At 43.4% G+C, this 20,766-nt stretch overlaps 2 protein-coding genes across 2 annotated transcripts; both read right to left on the bottom strand.

The window, feature by feature from the left end:
- Positions 1–30: 30 nt before the first annotated feature.
- On the bottom strand, positions 31–18,338 carry LOC311120501 (uncharacterized protein; the record flags this gene model as incomplete). Its single annotated transcript, XM_084195087.1, has 3 exons — positions 17,835–18,338; positions 2,909–3,175; positions 31–38 (listed from the first exon to the last, which is right to left on the bottom strand). Exons 1-3 carry the CDS (start codon positions 18,103–18,105, stop codon positions 31–33), a joined length of 546 nt encoding a protein of 181 aa, XP_084051213.1. The 5' UTR covers positions 18,106–18,338.
- Positions 9,030–12,475, bottom strand: LOC311120483 (piggyBac transposable element-derived protein 3-like). Its single transcript, XM_084195070.1, has 4 exons — positions 12,189–12,475; positions 11,522–11,719; positions 11,244–11,417; positions 9,030–11,071 (listed from the first exon to the last, which is right to left on the bottom strand). Exons 1-4 carry the CDS (start codon positions 12,244–12,246, stop codon positions 9,519–9,521), a joined length of 1,983 nt encoding a protein of 660 aa, XP_084051196.1. The 5' UTR covers positions 12,247–12,475; the 3' UTR covers positions 9,030–9,518.
- Positions 18,339–20,766: the final 2,428 nt, after the last annotated feature.

Here is a 20,766-nt window from a genome sequence, read left to right as displayed (position 1 = left end):
ACAAGAAAAGTAGTGAGAATTTAAAACATACTATACCACTGCACATCAGAATTGAGGAAATCAGTCAAACAAACAGATATGACAATAAGCAGCTAGGTCTATACTGCTCCTACATGGTGTAACAATACATCATGTAGATGTATATAATGAACAGACTAGGTCTATACTGCTCCTACATGGTGTAACAATACATCATGTAGATGTATATAATGAACAGACTAGGTCTATACTGCTCCTACATGGTGTAACAATACATCATGTAGATGTACAGTGGGGGAAAAAAGTATTTAGTCAGCCACCAACTGTGCAAGTTCTCCCACTTAAAAAAATGAGAGAGGCCTGTAATTTTCATCATAGGTACACGTCAACTATGACAGACAAATTGATAATTTTTTTCTCCAGAAAAATCACATTGTAGGATTTCTAATGAATTTATTTGCAAATTATGGTGGAAAATAAGTATTTGGTCACCTACAAACAAGCAAGATTTCTGGCTCTCACAGACCTGTAACTTCTTCTTTAAGAGGCTCCTCTGTCCTCCACTCGTTACCTGTATTAATGGCACCGGTTTGAACTTGTTATCAGTATAAAAGACACCTGTCCACAACCTCAAACAGTCACACTCCAAACTCCACTATGGCCAAGACCAAAGAGCTGTCAAAGGACACCAGAAACAAAATTGTAGACCTGCCTCAGGCTGGGAAGACTGAATCTGCAATAGGTAAGCAGCTTGGTTTGAAGAAATCAACTGTGGGAGCAATTATTAGGAAATGGAAGACATACAAGACCACTGATAATCTCCCTCGATCTGGGGCTCCACGCAAGATCTCACCCCGTGGGGTCAAAATGATCACAAGAACGGTGAGCAAAAATCCCAGAACCACACGGGGGGACCTAGTGAATGACCTGCAGAGAGCTGGGACCAAAGTAACAAAGCCTACCATCAGTAACACACTACGCCGCCAGGGACTCAAATCCTGCAGTGCCAGACGTGTCCCCCTGCTTAAGCCAGTACATGTCCAGGCCCGTCTGAAGTTTGCTAGAGTGCATTTGGATGATCCAGAAGAGGATTGGGAGAATGTCATATGGTCAGATGAAACCAAAATATAACTTTTAGGTAAAAACTCAACTCGTCGTGTTTGGAGGACAAAGAATGCTGAGTTGCATCCAAAGAACACCATACCTACTGTGAAGCATGGGGGTGGAAACATCATGCTTTGGGGCAGTTTTTCTGCAAAGGGACCAGGACGACTGATCCGTGTAAAGGAAAGAATGAATGGGGCCATGTATCGTGAGATTTTGAGTGAAAACCTCCTTCCATCAGCAAGGGCATTGAAGATGAAACGTGGCTGGGTCTTTCAGCATGACAATGGTCCCAAACACACCGCCCGGGTAACGAAGGAGTGGCTTCGTAATAAGCATTTCAAGGTGCTGGAGTGGCCTAGCCAGTCTCCAGATCTCAACCCCATAGAAAATCTTTGGAGGGAGTTGAAAGTCCGTGTTACCCAGCGACAACCCCAAAACACCACTGCTCTAGAGGAGATCTGCATGGAGGAATGGGCCAAAATACCAGCAACAGTGTGTGAAAACCTTGTGAAGACTTACAGAAAACGTTTGACCTGTGTCATTGCCAACAAAGGGTATATAACAAAGTATTGAGAAACTTTTGTTATTGACCAAATACTTATTTTCCACCAAAATTTGCAAATAAATTCATTAAAAATCCTACAATGTGATTTTCTGGAAAATAATTCTCATTTTGTCTGTCATAGTTGACGTGTACCTATGATGAAAATTACAGGCCTCTCTCATCTTTTTAAGTGGGAGAACTTGCACAATTGGTGGCTGACTAAATACTTTTTTCCCCCACTGTATATAATGAACAGACTAGGTCTATACTGCTCCTACATGGTGTAACAATACATCATGTAGATGTATATAATGAACAGACTAGCTCTATACTGCTCCTACATGGTGTAACAATACATCATGTAGATGTATATAATGAACAGACTAGCTCTATACTGCTCCTACATGGTGTAACAATACATCATGTAGATGTATATAATTAATTATTGGTTTTCCACATTTTATTTTTTTCAGACAAAATATTTTGCATTAATCAAATTATTTTGACAAATCAGCAGCTGTGTTTCCTCTGACATGGAATAATAATGATGGGAATATTGAATATTTTTCATGTCAACATCTTATCAAGGCTATCAGAACAACGTCATCACATTTTCATGCACCTTTAGCTTGATGAATAGTACAAAAATGTATGCAATGAAACACAACTAAATTCAAGAGATTAAGGTTAAAACAAAGAAACGCAAATTCCAATAATCTATTTAATAATATACATTTTGAAATATCCAAATCATAAAATGAATATCTAAGGGTTGGATACTATTTAATCAATCAAAGTTCCTAATCAAAACAAAATGTTAAAATCAGATTTTATGTATGATCATGTCTCGAGATAAAAAATAAAGAAGTAGGCCAATTTTGTTTTTGAAAGCTTTCATACAATTTGGTTTTGTGTGGCATACACAAAAACACATTCTCAATCAAAAACATAAGTCAGAACACAGCGCCTCTATTCTCTCATGTGATTTCAGGTCCTCTGACTGAGAAAATGTCTTTCCACATTGAGAGCAGTGGTATGTCTTCTCCTCCTGTGTATGTATTCTTTCATGCTTATTCAGATACCTTAACCGGGTAAAACTCATTTCACACTGGGAGCAGCGGTATGTCTTATCCCCTTCTGTGTGTGTCCTCTCATGTTGGTTCAGGTTTCCTAACTGGGTAAAACTCTTTTCACACAAGGAGCACTGGTAGGGCTTTTCACGTGTGTGTATCCACTCATGCTTTTTCAGGCTCCCCCACCGGGGAAAACTATTTTCACAATGGGAACAGTGGTAAGGCTTCTCTCCTGTGTGTGCCCTCTCATGAGTTCTCAGCTGCCCTAACTGGGTGAAACTCTTTCCACAGTCGGAACAGTGATGAAGCTTCTCTCGTGTGTGTGTTCTCCCATGCTCTTTCAGCGTCCATAACTGCTTAAAACTCTTTCCACAACGGGAGGTGTCGTGTCGTCTCACTGGTTTGGGCGTCTCTGGGTCGGATTCCCCTGAAGGACTCTTCCCGCTGTTAGAGTGAGAGTCTGGTCTCTCTCCTGCCAAATACAAACAGAGTATTTGGTTAAACAGACCTAAATGAAACCTCCACATAATCATGGACTCTACAAGGTCCTGATTGCTTAGTCACTTTTACCCCTACGCACATTGACCCGGTACCGCTACCCCTTGTGTATAGCCTCATTACTACCTGGTACCCCCGCACATTGACTCAGTACTGCTACTCCTTGTGTATAGCCTCGTTACTACCTGGTACCCCCGCACATTGACTCAGTACTGCTACTCCTTGTGTATAGCCTCGTTACTACCTGGTACCCCCGCACATTGACTCAGTACTGCTACTCCTTGTGTATAGCGCCTCGTTACTACCTGGTACCCCCGCACATTGACTCAGTACTGCTACTCCTTGTGTATAGCCTCGTTACTACCTGGTACCCCCACGCAATGACTCAGTACTGCTACTCCTTGTGTATAGCCTCGTTACTACCTGGTACCCCCACACATTGACTCAGTACTGCTACTCCTTGTGTATAGCCTCGTTACTGTTTTTGTGTTACTATTTTTTAGCAAATATCTGTCTTACTTTTTAACTCTGCATTGTTGGTTAAGTGCTCGTCAGGAAGCATTTCACTGTAAAGTCTACACCTGTTGTATTTGGCGCATGTGACCAATAACATTTGATTTGGCTAGAAACTATGCCAATAGAACGGATAACCAGTGCGTTCGGCTTTCAACCTCAGACATATAACTATTGTCCAATACTGTTTATTCTGCCTTTGTGCTTGAGGATCTCATTAAACAAAAAAAATATATATATATAGAGTGGGGAGAACAAGTATTTGATACACTGCTGATTTTGCAGGTTTTCCTACTTACAAAGCATGTAGAGGTCTGTAATTTTTATCATAGGTACACTTCAACTGTGAGAGACGGAATCTAAAACAAAAATCCAGAAAATCACATTGTATGATTTTAAAGTAATTGATTTGCATTTTATTGCATGACATAAGTATTTGATCACCTACCAACCAGTAAGAATTCCGGCTCTCACAGACCTGTTAGTTTTTCTTTAAGAAGCCCTCCTGTTCTCCACTCATTACCTGTATTAACTGCTCCTGTTTGAACTCGTTACCTGTATAAAAGACACCTGTCCACACACTCAATCAAACAGACTCCAACCTCTCCACAATGGCCAAGACCAGAGAGCTGTGTAAGGACATCAGGGATCAAATTGTAGACCTGCACAAGGCTGGGATGGGCTACAGGACGATAGGCAAACAGCTTGGTGAGAAGGCAACAACTGTTGGCGCAATTATTAGAAAATGGAAGAAGTTCAAGATTACGGTCAATCATCCTCGGTCTGGGGCTCCATGCAAGATCTCACCTCGTGGGGCATCAATGATCATAAGGAAGGTGAGGGATCAGCCCAGAACTACACGGCAGGACCTGGTCAATGACCTGAAGAGAGCTGGGTCCGTATTGCCCAGCGACAGCCCCGAAACCTGAAGGATCTGGAGAAGGTCTGTATGGAGGAGTGGGCCAAAATCCCTGCTGCAGTGTGTGCAAACCTGGTCAAGACCTAACATATGATCTTTGCAATTGCAAACAAAGGTTTTTGTACCAAATATTAAGTTCTGCTTTTCTGATGTATCAAATACTTATGTCATGCAATAAAATGCAAATTAATTACTTTAAAATCATACAATGTGATTTTCTGGATTTTTGTTTTAAGATTTCGTCTCTCACAGTTGAAGTGTACCTATGATAAAAATGACAGACCTCTACATGCTTTGTAAGTAGGAAAACCTGCAAAATCGGCAGTGTATCAAATACTTGTTCTCCCCACTGTATATATAGATATTTTGGTTTATTTGTTATTGAATAGAAATGTATTAAGTATATAGAAGGAGCAAGGTCAAACTGCTCCTGTTAGTCACTCTAGATAAGAGCGTCTGCTAAATGGACCAACATGTAAACTGCTCCTGTTAGTCACTCTGGATAAGAGCGTCTGCTAAATGGACCAACATGTAAACTGCTCCTGTTAGTCACTCTGGATAAGAGCGTCTGCTAAATGGACCAACATGTAAACTGCTCCTGTTAGTCACTCTAGATAAGAGCGTCTGCTAAATGGACAAACATGTAAACTGCTCCTGTTAGTCACTCTGGATAAGAGCGTCTGCTAAATGGACCAACATGTAAACTGCTCCTGTTAGTCACTCTGGATAAGAGCGTCTGCTAAATGGACCAACATGTAAACTGCTCCTGTTAGTCACTCTGGATAAGAGCGTCTGCTAAATGGACCAACATGTAAACTGCTCCTGTTAGTCACTCTGGATAAGAGCGTCTGCTAAATGGACCAACATGTAAACTGCTCCTGTTAGTCACTCTGGATAAGAGCGTCTGCTAAATGGACCAACATGTAAACTGCTCCTGTTAGTCACTCTGGATAAGAGCGTCTGCTAAATGGACCAACATGTAAACTGCTCCTGTTAGTCACTCTGGATAAGAGCGTCTGTTAAATGGACCAACATGTAAACTGCTCCTGTTAGTCACTCTGGATAAGAGCGTCTGCTAAATGGACCAACATGTAAACTGCTCCTGTTAGTCACTCTGGATAAGAGCGTCTGCTAAATGGACCAACATGTAAATGTAGTGAGCCATCATCTATACCGCTTATAGATCAATCTGTGCTGTGATTTGTTGAATCAACTCCACTGACATTACAAAAAATTACATTCCATTGCATGAGCCACATCAGTTAGCATCATTTAAATGAACATTCTACAGGGTGATGTTGGGAGGTAGGTCTGATGTCCATCGGGGTGATGTTGGGAGGTAGGTCTGGTGTCCACCGGGGCGATGTTGGGAGGTAGGTCTGGTGTCCACCGGGGTGATGTTGGGAGGTAGGTCTGGTGTCCACCGGGGTGATGTTGGGAGGTAGGTCTGGTGTCCACCGGGGTGATGTTGGGAGGTGGGTCTGGTGTCCACCGGGGTGATGTTGGGAGGTAGGTCTGGTGTCCACCGGGTGATGTTGGGAGGTAGGTCTGGTGTCCATCGGGGTGATGTTGGGAGGTAGGTCTGGTGTCCACCGGGGTGATGTTGGGAGGTAGGTCTGGTGTCCAGCAGGGTGATGTTGGGAGGTAGGTCTGGTGTCCACTGGGGTGATGTTGGGAGGTAGGTCTGGTGGGTCAACTTTGAAGTCTGGGTCTTTGTATATGATCTGTTTATCTTCCCGCCACTTGACTCCCGCCTGCTGGACCAATGGGGTTCTAAAATTGAATGACAGCCTTCTGGACCAAATTGGGTTCTAGACAGCCTGCTGGACCAATGGGGTTCTAAAGTTGAATGACAGCCTGCTGGACCAAATTGGGTTCTAGACAGCCTGCTGGACCAATCGGATTCTAAAGTGGATTATAAAACGTGTTGTTTGGATCTTGGATGCTGATTGGTCGATATGCGGGAGTTGTGGAACAACAACTCCTGCAAAATACCATGATGTGTTAATCTCATAATTCCACTGTCCCGCAGCCCAAGCAGGAAATGCATAAACTTCATCTCCCTCAGGAAAAAAGCATCTACACAATTTTTCCATGCTACTATTTGGTTTGCAACAGTTGGGGGTTGTATAAACATACGTCTGCCTCTACGACCTGTGCAACAATATATCATTTTACAAATGCAATCTCTCCCGTGCCAGCAAAGAAGAGACTGTCACCAACCAGCGCCAGGACCATGGACAGTTCTTCCACTCGTGTGCCATCAATGGATACGTCACTATTAACATCACCAACTAGCTTGGTTAGCTCAGACTCGTCTCTCATCATCATTGAATCTCTTGCTAGCTAGCGACATGCCAATGATTTGTTTAGCATAGCAACGTCAAATGAATATAATTATTCTAATTAACGACTGGGTCAAAACATGAGAAAATAACTAACGACTAGCCCGTTTGGGTTGCAACTTCAGAATGCAAAAACAAATGTACCCGTTAAAATATAATTTTTTATGCTACCGATTTATAAAAGCAATAATGACCTTGAACCAGGGAATTTGACCTTGAAACACATATTTGATTGGGCGCCTATTTGATCGGAGAAACCTGAATGACGTAAAAAGGTTTCCATCTCATGACATTGTCATCTTCAGCCTGGAGGCTACAGAAAAGGCCACATACTCTTTTTACCATATCCTGTATCTGCTACATGACGGAACGTTGGTGGAGCGCAGCAGCGATGCGTCTCTCCAACAGCACACTGGAGAGGCACGCTGGGAATGGACAAGATAAATATTTTGCATCCCCTGCCTTTGACAAAGTGGGCACTACTTCGCAAAGGGCGGCATCAGAGCTCCCCTAAAAAGCCCATATCAAATCACATTTGATTTGTCACGCGCCGAATACAACAGGTGTAGTAGACCTTATGTGAAATACTTACTTACAAGCCCTTACCCAACAACGCAGTTCAAGAAAGAGTTAAGATATTTACAAAATAAACTAAAGTAAAAAATGACTGGCCTTTGTCCGGTGCCCTGTGGATCAGCATAATCAAATCCGCTAATTGCTTCAAGCCACACCCCGGCACACCCACCAAACATACATCAAAGTCTGCTCAAGAACATACAAAAACGTTTTGGGGAAACGTGTCGTTCAGAACAAACCATTCCCCAACGTAACCATGGGCGGCGCACAATCGGTCCAGCGTCGTCCAAGGTAGGGGATGGTTTGGCCGGCAGGGATGTGGGTTCGTTTCCCACATGGGGGGGCCAGTATAAAAAAAAGAGGAAAAAAAAGAAAGAAAAACGTGTATGCATTCACTAACTGTAAGTCGCTCTTGATAACAGCGTCTGCTAAATTACTAAAATGTAAATGTAAATGTAACAAACGTTAAAGCGAACTGAACGCACCCCTTGTCTAGTCGATGTGGGAGGTGTAACTGCTGTAGAACAAGGTGGCTTTTATCAATATATTCGCTAGTATTTACAACCCCAAAATGAAATGCTAATTAGCTGCTAATGTGGCTATCATTAAGAACTACAAATTACACGATGATCTGAAGGAGACTGCCGAATGGAGACAAAAGTAAAAATCTCTGGATTAACTAGGTAATGTTAGCTAAATTTAGCAATGAATAAACTGACTAAATGTCTAAATTGACTATTCTGTGAACTGTCACGTGCAAGTTTTAAATTGACACAATACCTGTTAGCAAAGGTGCCAGCAATAGACGACCCTCACAAAAAAAGATTGCAATTTTGAAACTGCAATAAAAGTGCAGTTATTCTGTACTGTACCTGCAGTTACACTGCAAAAATTACTGCATTAAAAAAAACGTATTTTGGACAGTATTTGCAGCATACTGCAGTTATACTGCACTCTGACTGCAAACTTTCTTCGTAAATGGACGTGCAGAAGCTTGCAGGGACTTGTAGTCTTGCATGATGTCAATTAGTATTTTTGAATCTGAGAGTAAATAGAGCTGAATATATTGATAAAAGTCACCTTGTCCAAGAGAGAAATACACGGTTATCAAAACGTCACGCCAGGGTAAGCCTACACAACACACAGCCCTTATTTGAAGTGTTTCTGTTTCTAAAATTCCCCATGGGAAAAATGTATGGTGGAAAAACGATTGGAACCATTTCCGTGTTTGACCGCTAGGTTTTATGGGTATTATCCTCTTAAGGCCCAAGCTGTTTTTTTACATGCATTTTTTATTTCTCTTTGCTATTTGGGCTTATTGGAACCTAATTAGAATAAAAACTAAGTATCATCTTTTGATATGATGTACTTTTAGAGAAAAATTATGTCCACATATGTGGATTCATGGTCCGAATTTCCATAAAACACAATAAAGTCACCTTTGTGTAATAGAATGAAAAACTCTTTCTGCCTTGAACACAGCAGTTTTTTTCCTGACTGTTTTTTAATGTATTAATAACACATACACATATTTTTTGAACATGTTTTGACTATCGGAGAGTAAAAATTATATGGAAACATTGCATTTTTGCCCATTTTGGACAGTTAAAAATAGTGTTTGGAACATTTGATATGCTGCAAAATAGTTGCAGGATGACATTGTATGTCTGTAACAAAATATAAAACATTCAAAGCATTTTAAATAGTCACTCTTGCATTAGGCTACTAATGTGTTTTGAACATCATAGTGAAAAAAAGAAAAAATAGTAGGTGAGTAGCTCATGTGACATTTTGCATTGGTAATGTAAAAAAGGGAACATGTTAAAGGCTGCGATAACTGAGCACTGAAGGACCAGGCCTGCTTTCAGAGGCCCAGAGGTCACCTGATTGATTGACCTTCACGGAGTCGGAGAACATGGAGGAACCAAGGAACATGTACACACCTTGAGAATCACTGCCATCACTTATGTGTGAAAGGCTGAGTAACAGTTGCGCTCGGTTTGCAAGCACAAGAACACTTTGCAGGTCATACAACGCACTCGGGTTCTTCCAGTGCAGCCTAGTTGTCTGCAGCGCATTGCATTCTTCAGGCCGATCATCTCTGGGAGGTGGGCATTAGCCCTCCTACGGACCGAGACATGGGGCAACTCTGTCACGTGACGTTTCACTCCCTGGTTTGAATCTTCTTCTTCCTCTGACTGTGTCGAAAGGTCTGCATCTGCACCGTGATGCTGGGCCAAGAGGATCTTAGCCACTTCCACGCGGAACTGAAGGAACTGGATGGGTCTTGTCTTTGGTCCAGCACATATTGCATGGTCTTTTCGGTAGAGTAGCCAGCTGTTGGCTAAAGCCAGATCCGTGAAGTGCATTACCATCCGCATTGTCCACTTCTTAGTACGGGTGCTCATGCGATAGTAACTTATCATTCTATCCATCAAATCAACTCCACCCATCTTGATGTTGTACTCACGGACAATGCTTGGTCGCGAGACAGTGACATATTTTTTCACTTTCTTGTCCCAGCGCTGGCAGGTGTCTTCAGGCTGTGTACCATGAACAACAGACATCAGCAATACTGGTTTGTTGTCGTACCACTTCACTACACACAACTTTCCATCTTCAGCGGAAACTTCTGATGAGGTACCTCTTCCTGCGTTTTTCATGGCTTTGTCACTGGGTAACTTATGCTTCGCTTCAGCGAGTCGGTCCTTCATTATTGTACCAGTCATGTACAGCTCTTTCTCCATCATTCGTTGCGCATCTTTGATGGTGGTGAAGAACCGGTCACAATACACCTTTGTGCCACGATGCAGAGTTTGGCACAGACGCTCGATGACTAAGCTTCCCAAACTCAGGCCCTCTGGTTCTTCGACCTTCTCAATCAGTGAACCTGTGCCTTGATACAGCTCAAAGTCAAGCACAATGCCATCTGCTGTAGCACAAACAAAGTTCTTTATGCCAACTGGGTTTGGCTTCATTGGCAGATATTGTCTGCACGGACAGGCTCCTGTTAAAGGAATCATCTGCTCATCAATAGATGCGCAATCAGGTCGATTCAGAGACAAGCAGACTTGCAGAATCCGATCCAGAAAAGGCCTCACCTTCCAGAATTTGTCCAACATTCTCAGGTCTTCTGGCACATCATGATCAATAACCACTTTTATTGCTCCCCTCAGTTTGAAGAATCTGGCACGTGTGAATTTGTCAGTGATGGCAGTGATTTTCAAGGCTTTGGACCAGTACATCCTAATGGTTGGGTATCGGATGCAGGACATCAAAATACAGGCACCAAAAAAGTGGTAAACCTCATCTACTGTCATGTTAAGTGGCTCCCCACTCTTATACAGTGACATAATATTAGAGCATTCTGCAATCGTCATCATCAAATCTCTATCTATGTACTGTTCAAAATAGTCTAGTGGGGTCCAGCCATGTCTGTCTAGATCAGTTTGGTCCTGATGCTGATACTCTGCCAGGTTTGGCGTCAATGGAGTAGCCTTCCAGCGTAGTCCACGTCCTGCACAACCAGAATCAGAATAAAAATAGTATTTATTGTAGGAAGTTACATTTTTACCCATGTAAGCAATTGAGGTATATTGGTGCATAAAATACTTGAATCTGTGTGGAAGTTTATATGAAATTTGAAGATTTACCATCAAGTTGTGAAGGCCAAAACTAATAACAATTACCTTGTTCAGAGTCTCCCTTTTTCTTTTTTTTTGTTTGGCTTGGTCTTGGTGTTGGCTCTTCCAAGTCATCTTCTGAGCTATCAGCCTCAATCTCTTGACTTTGACGGCGACGTCTGAGAGTGCGGGATGAACCTGTACCTGTGCCTGTACCTGTCTCTGTCCCTGTCCATGAACCTGTCAACAAGTTTTGTAAATAAGCATTTTGCTTCCAATCCTTCACATAGCCCTAAGGCCCTAACTGCATAAAATAAACAAATATCTACTGGGTCTTGGCTAACCATTATCTGCACTGTGGTCAGTGGGCTCAAGAATGGGGTCCTCATCATCACTACTGTGCTCACTGCTGCTTTCCTCCTGTGGTGATGGTTGGTAATTGCCATCCAGGATAGGATCATCGTTGTCAGACACGTCCAAATCTGAGTTGTTTCCATCAATTAACCCAAGTAGCTCCAATGCTCTTTGCAGAGAAAAACGCTCTGGAAATAAAAACATGATAAAATCAAATACAAATTAATTTCATTTATGTATGTAGGTTTGCATTATTAATTTGTTATTTATTCCAATGGGATAATATGCAAGCTAATTTACATGTGCACATTTTTACTAGCATATTACATTTTTACTAACATTTTCAACACAACTAATTTAAGTATGTATGTATTTAGTGATTTAATTGTTATTTATTTCATTGGGACCATGTACAGCTTTTTAGCTGCATCAGAGCTAGCTTTTTTCCCATTTTACGTGTGTGCATGTTTACAAGCATATTAGCTGTTTCGAGGAGCCTCAGTCCATAAGTACACTTACGTGTACTTCATGTTTAGCGACCTACAAAGTTGCTAGTTTTACACTTTTTTTAAAAAATTTGCATGTCATGACAAATATACAAGGCTTTTATAAATATCTAAATCAGAATAAGCCATGAAATATGACAGAACTTCTTACCTGGTCGACGTTTGTGTATGGAGCTACCACTTGAATCTTCCCTTGTGTGCGCCGCCATTTTGAATTTTGACCGTAGTGTGTTATAAACTTCTGACACCACCAGATGGCAGTGTAAGTACCCCCATACGTGTCCGTAACACCACCAATTCAGCAGTGAACACAATTGTGGACATAAGAGCTAAAAAGTGCTGTCCACGTATGTGACCACTAAGCCCTAGGAGGTTAAGACACCTCCACTGTGGAGCTTGTCGTAGTAAATATAAAATGTTATAGATTGATCTGAGTAAAATGTTGTGCAAGAGGTTGTGCAAGACAAATTGTGTTAGGAGCTTGTTTTCAATAAATGTTCTGTGTCATGTGTCTGATACTAACAGTGTGTTAGTTGTCTGTGCATAACATTTTAGTAGCGAACAAAGAACAGAGCACCAGATGGCCTAATCTTACAGGAGTACGATAACTGGACAACACCCACGCCCAAGGCCACAATCACATTTTTACATTTACATTTTAGTCATTTAGCAGACGCTCTTAACCAGAGCGACTTACAGGAGCAATTAGGGTTAAGTGCCTTGCTCAAGGGCACATTAACGTCATTTAGCAGACGCTCTTAGCCAGAGCGACTCACAAATTGGTGCGTTCACCCTATAGCCAGTGGGATAACCACTTTACAATTTGGGGGGGGGGGGGGGGGTTAGAAGGAATACTTTATCCTATCCCAGGTATTCCTTAAAGAGGTGGGGTTTCAAATGTCTCCGGAAGGTGGTGAGTGACTCCGCTGTCCTGGCGTCGTGAGGGAGCTTGTTCCACCATTGGGGTGCCAGAGCAGCGAACAGTTTTGACTGGGCTGAGCGGGAGCTGTGCTTCCGCAGAGGAAGGGGAGCCAGCAGGCCAGAGGTGGATGAACGCAATGTCCTCGTTTGGGTGTAGGGACTGATCAGAGCCTGAAGGTACAGAGGTGCCGTTCCCCTCACTGCTCCATAGGCAAGCACCATGGTCTTGTAGCGGATGCGAGCTTCAACTGGAAGCCAGTGGAGTGTGCGGAGGAGGGGGGTGACGTGAGAGAACTTGGGAAGGTTGAACACCAGACGGGCTGCGGCATTCTGGATGAGTTGTAGGGGTTTAATGGCACAGGCAGGGAGCCCAGCCAACAGCGAGTTGCAGTAGTCCAGACGGGAGATGACAAGTGCCTGGACCAGGACCTGCGCCGCTTCCTGTGTAAGGCAGGGTCGCACTCTCCGAATGTTGTAGAGCATGAACCTGCAGGAGCGGGTCACCGCCTTGATGTTGGCGGAGAACGACAGGGTGTTGTCCAGGGTCACGCCTAGGCTCTTCGCACTCTGGGAGGAGGACACAGCGGAGTTGTCAACCGTGATGGCGAGATCATGGAACGGGCAGTCCTTCCCCGGGAGGAAGAGCAGCTCCGTCTTGCCAGGGTTCAGCTTGAGGTGGTGATCCGTCATCCATACTGATATGTCTGCCAGACATGCAGAGATGCGATTCGCCACCTGGTTATCAGAAGGGGGAAAGGAGAAGATTAGTTGTGTATCGTCAGCGTAGCAATGATAGGAGAGACCATGTGAGGATATGACAGAGCCAAGTGACTTGGTGTATAGGGAGAAAAGGAGAGGGCCCAGAACCGATCCCTGGGGGACACCAGTGGTGAGAGCACGTGGTGCGGAGACAGCTTCCCGCCACGCCACTTGGTAGGAGCGACCGGTCAGGTAGGACGCAATCCAGGAGTGAGCCGCGCCGGAGATGCCCATCTCGGAGAGGGTGGAGAGGAGGATCTGATGGTTCACAGTATCAAAGGCAGCAGACAGGTCTAGAAGGACAAGAGCAGAGGAGAGAGAGTTAGCTTTAGCAGTGCGGAGAGTCTCCGTGACACAGAGAAGAGCAGTCTCAGTTGAATGACCAGTCCTGAAACCTGATTGGTTTGGATCAAGAAGGTCATTCTGAGAGAGATAGCAAGAGAGTTGGCTAAAGACGGCACGCTCAATAGTTTTGGAAAGAAAAGAAAGAAGGGATACTGGTCTGTAGTTGTTGACATCAGTGGGGTCGAGTGTTGGTTTTTTGAGGAGGGGAGCAACTCTCGCTCTCTTGAAGACGGAAGGGACATGGCCAGCGGTCAAGGATGAGTTGATCAGCGAGGTGAGGTAGGGGAGAAGGTCACCGGAGATGGTCTGGAGAAGGGAGGAGGGGATGGGGTCAAGCGGGCAGGTTGTTGGGCGGCCTGCAGTCACAAGTCGCAGGATTTTATCTGGAGAGAGAGGGGAGAAAGAAGTCAAAGCATAGGGTAGGGCAGTGTGAGCAGGACCAGCAGTGTTATTAGACTTAACAAACGAGGATCGGATGTCGTCAACCTTCTTTTCAAAGTGGTTGACGAAGTCATCCACAGAGAGAGAGGAGGTGGGGGGGGGGGGGGGGAGGATTCAGGAGGGAGGAAAATGTGGCAAAGAGCTTCCTAGGGTTAGAGGCAGATGCTTGGAATTTAGAGTGGTAGAAGGTGGCCTTAGCAGCAGAAACAGATGAAGAAAATGTAGAGAGGAGGGAGTGAAAAGATGCCAGGTCGGTAGGGAGTTTAGTTTTCTTCCATTTCCGCTCCGCTGCCCGGAGCTCTGTTCTGTGAGCTCGCAGTGAGTCATCAAGCCACGGAGCTGGGGGGGAGGACCGAGCCGGCCGGGAGGATAGGGGACACAGAGAGTCAAAGGATGCAGAAAGGGAGGAGAGGAGGGTTGAGGAGGCAGAATCAGGAGATTGGAGGGAGAAGGATTGAGCAGAGGGAAGAGATGATAGGATGGAAGAGGAGAGAGTAGTGGGAGAGAGAGAGCGAAGGTTGCGGCGGCGCATTACCATCTGTGTAGGGGCAGAGTGAGTAGTGTGGGAGGAGAGCGAGAGAGAAAAGGAAACAAAGTAGTGGTCGGAGACTTGGAGGGGAGTTGCAGTGAGATTAGTAGAGGAGCAGCATCTAGTGAAGATGAGGTCAAGCGTATTGCCTGCCTTGTGAGTAGGGGGGGACGGTGAGAGGGTGAGGTCAAAAGAGGAGAGGAGTGGAAAGAAGGAGGCAGAGAGAAATGAGTCAAACGTGGACATAGGGAGGTTGAAATCCCCCAAAACTGTGAGGGGTGAGCCATCCTCAGGAAAGGAACTTATCAAGGCGTCAAGCTCGTTGATGAACTCTCCAAGGGAACCTGGAGGGCGATAGATGACAAGGATATTAAGCTTAAATGGGTTAGTGACTGTGACAGCATGGAATTCAAATGAGGAGATAGACAGATGGGTTAGGGGAAAAATTGAGAATGTCCACTTGGGAGAGATGAGGATTCCTGTACCACCACCCCTCTGACCAGATGCTCTCGGGGTATGCGAGAACACATGGTCAGACGAGGAGAGGGCAGTAGGAGTAGCCGTGTTTTCAGTGGTGATCCATGTTTCCGTCAGCGCCAGGAAGTCGAGGGACTGGAGGTTGGCATAGGCTGGGATGAAGTCAGCTTTGTTGGCAGCAGAACGGCAGTTCCAGAGGCTGCCTGCGACCTGGAACTCCAGGTGAGGGGTGCGAGCAGGGACCACCAGGTTGGAGAGGCAGCAGCCGCGCGATGTTGTGCGTTGTTTGTGTAGCCTGTGCAGAGACGAGAGAACAGGGATAGGCAGAGGCATAGTTGACAGGCTGTAGCAAATGGCTACAAAAATGCAGAGGAGATCGGAATGAAATGAGCTAAGCATCTGGGAGAGGAGAGAGGGGGGCCTCCCTCACCAAAAACTTCTACCTCAGAAACTAAAATTGTTTCACTGAACAGTTGTTCAATGTTTAAAGGAATAAACTCAAACCCACTTTATTCAGCTAGCCAACTATGACACCATAGCTGACTAGCATGCTAGCATCCAATAACACACAGTTTAACACACAGTTAAGCACAAATACTCACAACAAACCACCAATAGTGTGTTAACTAGCTAACCAGCATGCCAGCATCCAGTAACACACAGCCAAGCACAAACACTTGGTCACAGCAAACCACCAATAGTGTGATAACACACTAAACAGATCATTCGTGTCTGTGTCAAGTTCCTTTCATGACGCAGCAATGATTCAACATTGGCTAGCTAGGACAAGTATATTGTAATTAGCTGCTACCGTACCGTTCGCTGGTCGTGCTGGGTAGCTAGGTCGTGCTGGGTAGCTAGCAATGGCCACTGTGTTGGCTTTGTTTTAAGAACGGCTAGCTAGCTAGCTTCGTGCTACACCCGGCACACAATGGCTACTGTGTTGACTCTGACTCTGTTCGAAAAAACGGCTAATTAGCTCGCTTCGTGCTACAGCCGGCACGGCGGAAGACACTGCCAAGACACAGTAGCTACCCACGATACCTAGCTATGACGCCGTAGCTGACTAGCAAGCTAGCATCCATTAACACACAATTAGCACCAATACTTGGTTACAACAAACTGCCAAGAGTGTGTTAGCACACTAAACAGATGATTCATGTCCGTGTCTAGTTCCTTACATAACGCAGAACGCAGCAAAAATTAAACGTTGGCTAGAAGCACATTTAACAGTGGGACAGCTAATCGTTACCAGTAGCTACCCGCTAGCTAGCTAGCCTCGTGCTTCGATACTAACCTACAATAACCTACGGAAACCTACAACAACAACAATACTAACCTATAATAAATACAATACCTAACTACAACTAACTACCAACCTACGATCTAATGCATGGTTAAGCTATACTCAACACCAAATGAGAAGTTTGCTTACCTCCAGCTAGAGAGCTAGAGAGCTAGAGAAAAACACGTCCTCTCCCGACTGCTGCTCCACAATAGAATAGAATCACCAGATCCTCCTCACCAGTTCCCTGGACACACACAAACATTTCATTTGCACGCACACTCATTCTCAAAACCCCCCCTTCTACTGGTCGGGTGCCAAGGGCAGAGGACTCTGCCGTGCACCAATGGGGCATCTGCTCTGGACAGAGCAGACCCGCCTCCTACGCCTCGGGAACCAATCAAGGGACTAGAAGAAGGACCCCTTCCTTTATGTTACATTGTATAAAGTAATGCTGTAAACTCTTTTTAATCATCCTTCTCAACTGTCTCCATAAGAGGCAATTGGTTGGGTCCATGCATGTAGCTTGAACAGTACAAGATATCTCTGTGTTTAATAAACTGCCTTTTTGCTTAAGCAAATTCCTCTCTGTCTAGCGTCGATGGTTTGTACTCCCTCTCCTTATTATGTGTTCACCAACAAGCTCTATACATATTGTGGACATTGCCATTGGATGCACTGAGTCTCCTTAGTAGAAATTCCATTCAGCCATGTTATTGAAAACTGAAATGTGTGTTGTAATTTACACGTCGATTTGGCTGATATCTTGTTTAATGATTTTTTGTAAACAAACACTGTATAGTTTGAAAACCTGCTTAAAACTATTATTTTTTATCTTGTGGATGGTCAGTCCTTGTATTCATAGATATTTAATGGAATTTGACAGTGGTTACATACCGGTGTCTACAGCACACAACCTTTAGCTGTTTACCAAAACGAATGTCATGGCGGCCATTTTGTTGTTGTTCGAATTCACTTTGAAACCACTAATCAGTTCAACAACTGGCAGTTTGTGCACCTGTTTTTAAGATAGTACTCACTGGTGTTAATCAGCTCTCCAGTCTCATCCTCTTCATCCTCGTCCTCCTCTTTCAATGTGACAGTAATATCTTCCTCATCCTCCTCTTTCAATGTGACAGTAATCTCTTCCTCATCCTCCTCTTTCACTCTGAAAGCTTCTTCATCGCCTTTCACTGTGACATCCTCCTCTTCCTCCTCTTCTTTCACGACAACATTAAGCCACAGACCCTGTTTCTCAGTCCAGCAGACCTCCTCTTCTTTAGCAGGGGGAGAGTAGTTTAGTGAACTCATGGTCCTGGATGTTATTAAGCTAGCTAGATAGTTAGCATAAGCGAATAGCCTGGTGCTAATTTAACCAGTCAGCTGACTGACAACGTAAATATGAAGGGATGGGGAAATGGGTAACTAGTAGATACGAAAGACGTGTGTTTAAAACACAGTGCTTAATATACCCCGAAAACGTCTAAAAAAAGCTCAAATGTTTCGGCTATGTTGGATAGCAAGCTACCTAGGTGGCTGATTAGCTGTTGTTGTAGAAGAAGTGTCCCGTCCACTAGTTTATACGTCACGTCACACTCTGGCAGCATCGCCTGTAAAACTCATATCGCCATCTGCTGACTGGAGTGGGTAATGCTGTTTAAGGAAATATGTATTTTATTTTCAGGAAAACGTTTATTTGTCATTTATTTCATTTTCGTTTACACAGGCAGCCCAATTCTGCAAATTTTTCCACTAATTGGTCTTTTGACCAATTACAACAGATCTTTTCAAATCAGATCTGATTAGTCAAAAGACCAATTAGTGAAAAAAACGTCTAAACGCAGCCTTCTGCTCCTACATGGTGTAACAATACGTCATGTAGATGTATATAATGAACAGACTAGCTCTATACTGCTCCTACATGGTGTAACAATACATAATATAGACGTATATAATGAACTTCCACTAACCGCGTTCCACATTCTATTCAGATAAAAATGTATTCCAATAATCAAATATATTTTTAACAAATCAGCACACGTTGTTGTTGACATGGTGAAATGATACTGATGGAAACATTCATGAGGTAGTGAATGTTTTTAATGTCAACAACTTATCAATGATGTTTTGAGAACAACTTCATCACATTTCACCTCTAGCTTGATGACTAGTACACAAATTAACTCAATTAAACAATACAACTACATTCAAGAGGTTTTCAAGGTTAGAATTTAGAAATGCACATTCTATTCATCCTTTTAATAATTTACATTTTGAAATATCTTGTATTCAATCAATAAAAATCTATAATCAAAATAAAATACACAGTTTAAAGAGGGCTGAACTTAGTGATTTGGCCTTGTTTTCAATCTTGCTCATTAAGAAATGCAGCGGCCATGACTGAATTCAAACTTGAGTTGGTCTCGTGTGTTTGCAGGTGAAAAGGTGTTTGCCATTTTTTTCTCATTAAATGCTTTCAATATTTGTATATTAATTTCTACTATTTATAGTTAGTTTGAGGTTTTGAGTTTTTTTGTTTGTCCAGACGAAACCAGTCTGTCAAAAGCATTCCTACACCTCAGAAACATTCCTAATAGGATCAAACACTTTCTTTACTTTATTTCACAGCATGATGCCTTACAACTTATCCATGCGTGTGTAGCATAAAGTTAAAGCTTACCATGTGTCCCAGGTCATTTCCATGTGAAAGGACCCATGAGCACCAACATGTGAAGTTCATAGGAGCATGTCAAATTGGGTGTCAAATGAAAGTTAAGAGTCTATATCTTTGGGAAATGAAAAAATAGATAGATTTGTCAACCATATTCCATCTTAAAAAGTAATGGCTTTGATTTCTGGTCAAACAGATGGAAAAGGTGTCTTAGAAACCATCTACCTGAAAAAGTCAAAGGGTATTAGAAATACATCAAAATACAATAATGTTGAAGTAAAGACCCTTGCCAACAGGGCCTAACTTTTTTGGTCCACCAGCCACTGTGGCAGATAGATTAAAAAATCTACCAGCCACTCAGATTTTTTACCAGCCAAAAATTACACCAAATTAGCTAAAATTACACCAACAAAACACAAAAAACGGATGAGCATGTCATGTTTCTAAAACAATAAATTGATTACTAGTAAGAAGTAATGTGGTATATTTAAGCAATAAGGCACGAGGTGGTGTGGCATACGGCCAATACACCACGGCCAAGGGCTGTTCTTATGACGCAACGCAGCGTGCCTGGATACCACAAATCCCCGAGGTGCCTTATTGCTATTCGGAATGTATTCAGACCCCTTCACTTTTTCCACATTTTGTTACGTTACAGCCTTATTATAAAATTGAAATTGTTTTTTCCCCTCATCAATCTACACACAATACCCCATAATGACAAAGCAAAAACTGGTTTTTAGAAATATGTGCAAATTTATTTACATAAGTATTCAGACCCTTGAAATTGAGCTCAGGTGCATCCTGTTTCTGTTGATCATCCTTGATGTGTTTCTACAACTTGATTGGAGTCCACCTGTGGTAAATTCAATTGATTGGACATGATTTGGAAAGGCACACACCTGTATATATAAGGTCCCACAGTTGACAGTGCATGTCAGAGCAAGAGCCAAGCCATGAGGTCGAAGGAATTGTCCGTAGAGCTCAGAGACAGGATTGTGTCGTGGCACAGATCTGGAGAAGGGTACCAAAAATATTCTGCAGCATTGAAGGTCCCCAAGAACACAGTGGCCTCCATAATTCTTAAATGGAAGAAGTTTGGAACCACCAAGACTCTTCCTAGAGCTGGCCGCCTGGCAAAACTGAGCAATCGGGGGAGATGGGCCTTGGTCAGGGAGATGACCAAGAACCCGATGGTCACTCTGACAGAGCTCCAGAGTACCTCTGTGGAGATGGGAGAAGCTTCCAGAAGGACAACCATCTCTGCAGCACTACCAGTCAGGCCTTTATGGTAGAGTGGC

Source organism: Coregonus lavaretus (genome assembly GCF_964263955.1).
Source record: "Coregonus lavaretus genome assembly, contig: HAP1_SCAFFOLD_47, whole genome shotgun sequence".
Classification (NCBI taxonomy): domain Eukaryota; kingdom Metazoa; phylum Chordata; class Actinopteri; order Salmoniformes; family Salmonidae; genus Coregonus; species Coregonus lavaretus.
This window is presented reverse-complemented; position numbering and strand designations above follow the sequence as displayed.